This window comes from Aplidium turbinatum, chromosome 4 (genome assembly GCF_918807975.1).
Source record: "Aplidium turbinatum chromosome 4, kaAplTurb1.1, whole genome shotgun sequence".
Classification (NCBI taxonomy): domain Eukaryota; kingdom Metazoa; phylum Chordata; class Ascidiacea; order Aplousobranchia; family Polyclinidae; genus Aplidium; species Aplidium turbinatum.
The window spans coordinates 9,479,089-9,486,686 of NC_137475.1; the positions used below are offsets into that span (position 1 = coordinate 9,479,089).

Sequence of the window (7,598 nt, forward strand, 5' to 3'; positions counted from 1 at the left end):
AATCGAAAGAAGTTCGATGTTACAAATTCTCATTCCATTTAATAAAATTTTTTATTCATCACTAGATTGTCAAAGTTATTGAGCATGACATCATTCCCCTGGACCATGGTACAACACTTAAAGAGAGTCCATCAACCAGATGTTTGGATGAAGTTCGCTCGTACACGTCTACAGATATCGACACTTCATCTAGTTCCAGTGATGATAAAGACTCTCTTCCCAATAAAGACTCTAATCAGCCTAATACTTCTGCTGATCTCACCTCTCCAAAACCACGTGATTGTGACGTAGATAGTTCTCAATCCTATATGTCAAGCTCAAGCAGCCAATCACTATTGTCAAATACGTCTTCTGATTTTGATCGATCCATTCCATTTCGTGGGTCCCTTACAATGAGGGGTTCATACGTTACCAAAAACCCAAGTCAGGTATGTAGATGCAGTAGCCTATTGACATGACTGCAATTTAGTGTTCACAATATTTAAAATACGCTCACAGCTTAGTCCACATTGGGAACACTTATGCAAATGGGTTTTATTTGTCTTTACGCTTCATGTCATTTTTCAGACACACAACAAGACTTACAAAGCTACTGACGCAAAGAAAGGAGAACGAAAGCCATTTGTTTTGCAACTTTGGTAAAGATACAGTAATGTTTATTACACGGAGCCTAATATTTTTTTGTTGTTGATTTATGCTGGCTCAAGAGACCCACCTGCATGAAATCAATGGCACAAGCTTCTACTTGCTTGTTTATCAGCTGCACACTCATAGCCAATTTAGTTGCGTTTATTTTTATGATCAAAGCGAAAAATAATGTTTTTTTTAAAAATACAATAAGAAATATAAAGTACAAAAATATCGAAATAGCACTAACAAATGGACTGAGCTAAAAATATTATACAGAAGAATTATAAATTTGTCAAATAGATAGTATAAAACTAGTATGCTTACCTTAAGGATTTGTCCGTAATCAGCTTGTATAACAAAGCAATTATACACTATAGGCTACAGTTCACAAGCAGTGGCGGCTCGTGGTCTTAAAACATGGGGGGGCTGCATCAACCAGTAACCTAATACAAATAATTATAAACCTGTACCGGACTGAGTTATAAATGCACTGAGTTAGGGTTAGTAACACAGTACACAGTAACAAGTTCTTTTAATTGGCTGTCGTTTAATGTTTTTATCATTTAAAGTAAACTTTTGATAATGGTTTGAATTTGGTCAAGTTTAGGTGGCCACCAGATGGAGCTAGTACTATTATGGAACTTGGTATTAACTTAGTTGGTTAGATCTATGCTGGTGCTTTCCAACGATAGCAAATTTGTTGAAATTGAACAACAAATGAATAAATGGGAGACAATTTCCTTCAGGTGTTTTTCAGTGCATTTTCCATTCCGTACTTCCTCCTTTATAATAGTCCATTCCAACGTGTGCGGCGTTGATGACGTCCTCATCCAGCTGACCAAGAGGGCAAATTGTGAAAGAGCACCAAAATGGCTACAGTTAACATCTAAATCAGTGTTTCTCAACCTTTTTTGGCTCAACGCCCCCTTCATGAACTGGAAAAATGTTACCGCCCCCAACAAAAACGATTAATTGCAAAAAGTGAATGTAAAAGAATAAATAGTATTAATACTACAAAAGTGCTCAATGCCATGCAAAAAGCCAAGCAGAGCGAATTACATCAAATATAGGCTAGTTACCATTTTATAAAATCAAACCCTTACAGCCTGTTTTGCCTAAGGGGGATCATCAAAAGGTCCTTATTCAAATAGAATTCTATTTCTATTAGAGTAAGGACCTTTTGATGATCCCCCTTTTAGGGTGAAACAGGCTGTAAGGACTAAAGGTTTTAGAGACTAGTAACTATATCTGATAAAAAGCAAATATATATTTGCGAGCATGAAAACAGTATAGGCCATTAGGCCTACTGGTAGTCAGTGTGAACCTTGGACTTGGTGAGAAAGTGCCAGTTTCTTCACATCTGGTGTAAACTGTAAAGTCAGTGAGAAACATTCGAAGACCACCTCTTATGGATATGTCAAGTGGGTTTCGCAGTTTGGTATGTAGCATAGTAGCAGAACAACACAGCTGAATCCCTTTTCTACCAGGTATGAGGTAGGAAATGCTACCACGAAGATAGAAGCTCTTTGATGAAATCGTTACGCTGGGCGGTAGATGGGTTCAACCAGAATGCCACCTAATAATAAAAACGCCCCCCTTTGAGCCGAAGTAGTCATACCGCCCCCCTACAAAGTCAAAACGCCCCCTGGGGGGCGGTACCGCCCCCGTTGAGAACCACTGATCTAAATCATGCCTACCGATAATTCTTAGGCTACTTGAAAATATCACAGCTTAATAATTCTTTTCAAGATAAGCGTGAACAATAGGCTACATCTCATGCTTCTACTGGTCTAAAATAATTAAAAATAATAATTAATCATATCAATTACAGTAATTGGCTTTACTTCACATCAAAACTAGTCTGTCTCAGTTACTTCTCAAAACACAGATCAAGTAAAGTAACTTACGATTCCTTCACCTAATCACCCATAGCTTCCACACGCTTACCCTAAAGATTTACGAGAACCAAAGTTGGAATCCCTGACCAGGGTATGTTCTATTTGCAGTCCCTACAGCGCTTGTTCAGTGATGCTAGAAAACTTTTTTCTGAAAAACCTACGTCATAAAAAAAGAACAAACAACACAGGACCTGCAAAATTTGCAGACCCAGAGTTGCCAATTAATTTTTGTAATACAATTTTTTTTTATTACAAAAAAAAATTAATATTAAGAGTTTTTTAATTTTTCAAGCAAAATAAATTAAAAAAACATGGCAAAACTATCTATATGTAATATAATTCACATATGCACAAAAATGTTGGGGGGGAGGGCTGCAGTCCCGCAGTCCCTTATGACGAGCCGCCACTGTTCACAAGAATGTGCAATGTATGACCTAAAAAAGGATTGCTACTCTCAGCGACCCTGGCGTACTTCACTATTGCAAAAATGAATCATTTTGATGATTATAGAGTAGCTTATTATAGCATTGTGACATTTCGAATAAGTAAAGCTGCCCTATTGGAGAAGATTTATAGGTTGAAAATGAAGCAATTTGGCTCAATTTTTTTGTATGGCTAATACATTTTGATATAAAATGAAATGATTTAAGCTATACTGACTCTACATAACGCATGTGAAAGTACAGAAAAAGTACTTCGCTCCCTCAATTATACTTTTTATAATAATATTCCGTTGTTTAATCCTTAATGCTCCAGCCTTGAAAATTGCACATTTCTGATTCAAGTTGCCTACATGAATTAACATTTTACAACAAATTACTTGCATTTTATCAATGAATTTAATAAAACTACTCTTGGGCTTTGTTATTGAATAGGCTACATTTTTTGAAATTCCAGCTCAGTAGCCTAAGCAATATCTTATTACTTCCGACACAATAAACTAGGCAAGGATTTACAACGTTTCCAGTCTTCAAAACTTATGCATATTTTGGTGGCTTAGGTAGCTTTATCTCAGTGTCAGTGAGCAGGCATTAAACATCGGGCTTTGTTAAGAAGCATGTTCAAAAATGATGCCACAATGGTTCATTTCCCGAGATTTTTATTTTGAGCACTACACTTTGAAAACATCTTCTCGTAAAGCAACATAAAACGGATGGAGTTACAGGCAAAAACACTTCGATGACAAGAATAACCGACTGTCAAACACTTGGACTCAAGTTAGCTGCTAAAAAATGTCAAATGTATTTAAAATCAAAGTTTGAATGACAAACTCATGAAGAAAAATTGTTGTTTTTCAGAGATGATGTTACAACATCAAAGCAGCTGATTATCTTCCACAACAACAAGAAAGTGTTTTTCAATGACGACAAGCAGCCACGACTTTTGTTGACGTTAATGTTTTTTGTTGCAATTTTTAGCTGATAAATTTGTGTCACGTGAAATCGCCTTGTAAATAGACTACATTATATGAGATTACAAATAGCTCCTATAAAATAAACTTTTTTTGTTTCAATACAAATGTGTCGTGGAGCCTACGTGTTGGACACTGCGGAAGGGTGTTTTACTACTCTTCAAGTTGGTTTATTTTTTGGCAATATCTACGCAGTGCATGCTGTGGAAGCGCCTTCTCGCCCCCTGATATTCACCAGTGGGCATCTGTTTATTATGACGGTGCCTAAAATGTTGTGCGATCATATTTCTCCATCAATGGGTCTGTTCAAAAGTGGGGCGTAAAAGGTTCGAGCTACAAACTCTTTTAAATGTATAAAAATTTTACCCGGATTACTTTAGCAAAGAATAATCCCTCAAAACCTTTAGAAAAACAAAAGTTAATAATCAATAAATTGCATTGGAGTCTACGAACCAACCTGTAGGCTACTTGGTTTGGTTGGTTTTTAATTTTTATCCTCGGACTGACAAAGCCTTGATATAGGTTATTCCTGGTACTTGTAGACTCTACTTGTAGAGGCTCTTGACGCAGGACCGGTTATCGAGATTGGCAAAGTGAAGTTTTCCGCTTGTTGAAGTGTTGTTGACGGGAAATTATTCCATTCACAAGGTAGGTACCGCTGAATGGAGAGCAGTCCTGAAATGCGTTGCTCAAGCGCACACCCCGAAAGTCGAACCAGCGCCGCGTGATCTTGAGCCAAGCGCGTTACGGAAAATTACCGAAAGTATTAATTGACATCTCCAAGTTGAGCCAAGAGGAAGCGCACGCAGACCTAAATAAAGAAAATACGGCTGTGGCGATTTTTCTTTATTGGCACAGCAGAAATCCGGTAGCCACATTAACAAGTCGAAATTCTGCCACTGCGAATGACTACAATGCAAACGCCAACCAATCAGAACATGTTATAAGAAGCTACCGTCCAATTGTGACCGCGTTCTAGCACTCAGCCAAAAAGTTAATCCTTGTTTTGAACTTTATTTGGGAATTACAGAAGAAAAAGAGCAATAGCAGTAGTAGGAATCGAACCCGGGTCAATGAAATAACTGCTTTCTAGCCTTAACCCTAACCCCTAAGCCAACCAGTTGACAACAAATCCATCACTTAATCTGCTTTGTATCATCTTCTTTTCGCCATTTTTTACGTCACTTAAACCGTAGTTTATGATTGGTTGGCAGTTTCATTCTAGTCATTTTTAGTGACAGAATTTCGACTTGTTAAAGTGGCTACCCTGAAATCGAGCGAGGTGTTACGGCCAATCTCTGTACAAATCAAACGTCATATAAAACCGTTCAAGTCTACTGAATATTACGTCATGGAAGTTGCTAGAAAATGTGCCAAAATTGCACCATCGTTCATAGACTTGTGTCAAACTTGTTTGGACTTGTTTGGGCCTGTTTAAACAGGAAATTTTACATCAGTTTTAAACACCTGTTGGAATGACTTCATAATTGTCTTTCATTTATTGCGTCACAGTTACTTTCTACGTGAATTTGAGATATTGATATCTATTCTGGTCATTCGTAAAATGATTGTTTGAAAGTTGGCCGCACATTTAACTGTTGGCTTAGTGCTTGCTAGCTGGACAAAGGTTCCGTCTTTTATCCAAGTAATCTGTTCTGTAGTGACAGTTTTCAGTGGTGTACGCGTTGCACCCCCTCGTTTTTGGTAGCCGTGGGCTAATTTTTACAGAAATACACTGTTTGAAAAGAAGTTCAAGTGTGTGTTTCTTCGGTCATTATATGCAGACGAAAGGATCCGGGAACTTTAAGTTACAATTTTCCCACGAAGAAATTATGGTTTACCGCTGTGACCATAAAAAATAAAAGACGATTCTCTGTCTAGTGTTTGGCACAGAAGCACTTAGAAGCAAAGAAATAATAAAAGAAGATCTTATTGGTTGGTAGTCTAAAGAAGCAAAGAAAATTAAAGACATTTCTTCTCGGTAGGCAACTGAAGAACTTTAAGCTAAAAAGTAAAGACATTTCTTCTCAGTTTGGTACAGAAGAAAAATAACTTTGACATTTATTGGCAAGAAAGAAGATTAAAGGCAATCCATCTGTGCTTGAAGATTCAAGTGGAAGAATCCAAGCAAGTTTTGTGGACGTTTGGACTTCACATACTCGTACAGCTACGGTATCGTGCATTTAAATTCTTTTTTGTATTTTTACGGTCTTTGCAGTTAAGTTTTTTATAACTACTGTAATTTTGTGTGTTTGTGTAACTTAATTTTTTAATTGTTAAATTTAGCCCTAACATTTAATATGTCTACACTCGGTGGTGACAGGGACTCGACCGCCGTCGACTCGACTGAGTTTAAGCCTGATGATGTTCTTTGCGGTCGGGCAGGCCATTCTGGGGAGGGACCCATTAACGATGAGGCTAAGTCAGTTCGAGAGGCCCGGCATCTTAGACGGGATATTTTGACTCAAATTGGGAAACTTTCTGTAGCCCTAGGTTCTTTGAGTGATAAGCAGGAACTGTTAATTTTTAGATCTAAGTTATCTACTTTAGAAGAGGAATTACGGCATTTCCATGCTCTTTTGAGTAAAATTGTTAACTCTGCAATCTTGGCAGAACTTCGTGATAGGGTAGATCCCGAATTTAACTCGTTAAAAAATAACTTCGAACAAAAAGAAAGTGAGTTCTCAGATAGGTTGGATGCTGACATACATCCTGAGGATAGCGCCTCAAATGTAAGCACTAGGATGTCTGAGAGCTCGTCACGGATAGTTGCACAAATTAACCTACAGTTAAGACGAGAGGAGCTCCAGATCCAAGCTGAGGCCGAAGCAAGAGCTGCTGAGGCCATCGCAAGAGCTGAAGCCATACGAGCTGAGGCTGCCGCGAGAGCTGAGGCCGACGCGAGAGCTGCTGAAGCCATACGAGCTGAGGCTGCCGCGAGAGCTGAGGCCGACGCGAGAGCTGCTGAGGCCGCACGAGCAGAGGCTGCCGCGAGAGCTGAGGCCGAAGCGAGAGCTGCTGAGGCCGCCGCGAGAGCCGAAGCTAGAGCTGCTGAGTTCGCACTCAAAGACGCTCAGTTGAGGGCCGAACAACGTAAAGAGGTAGTTTTAGCTGAATATCGTTCTGAGTTGGGCTCCCGGCGTAGTTCTAGGAAGGGCTCTTCTAGGCATTCCAGAAGTGAACATCAATCACAGTTTAATTTACCTAACCTTTTCCAGACGCCTGTTCAATCCGTAAGTGGACCTGTACAATCCACATGTTTTCCAGCTGTTTCAGGAGGTCTCGGGGCCGCGGCTAAGGGTCTTCCGAAGGCTGTAGAGCCAAGGCCTGCAAATTACAACCGAACTCCTCCCCCAGAGCGTACAGGTCACGGGGCCGCCATTAGCAGTAATGCTTTGCCCCCTTCACAGTTTTCAGCGCCGCTAGTTTTTGATCGCCCAGCTACACGTAATTTGGGTGGTTGTGAGAGGCGTATCGCGTCTCCTGATTTTAACGTGTGTGAGGATCGTGATCGGGCTGTGCATGTGACTGAGCCCACTCAGCCCCTTAAGGGATATAGCTTGTCTTCTCCCGCTAAATCGAGTTCTCAACAGCAGGATTGCTTTTTTGAATACCAAAATAGTAGGACGTTCTTCGATAAGGCGGCCTTGATTGGTTAC

At 39.5% G+C, this 7,598-nt stretch overlaps 1 protein-coding gene across 3 annotated transcripts in view; it reads left to right on the forward strand.

Annotated features, from left to right (window-relative positions):
- Positions 1–4,041, forward strand: part of LOC145768611 (uncharacterized) — a 32,064-nt gene extending 28,023 nt beyond the window's left edge. For all 3 annotated transcript variants that reach the window (XM_082580148.1, XM_082580150.1, XM_082580149.1), the window contains 3 exons: positions 66–428; positions 568–638; positions 3,827–4,041. In XM_082580148.1, coding sequence (XP_082436274.1) covers positions 66–428; positions 568–638; position 3,827 — 435 coding nt within the window. In that variant the 3' untranslated portion in view covers positions 3,828–4,041. The remainder of the gene's footprint in view (positions 1–65; positions 429–567; positions 639–3,826) is intronic.
- The last annotated feature ends 3,557 nt before the right edge of the window (positions 4,042–7,598 follow it).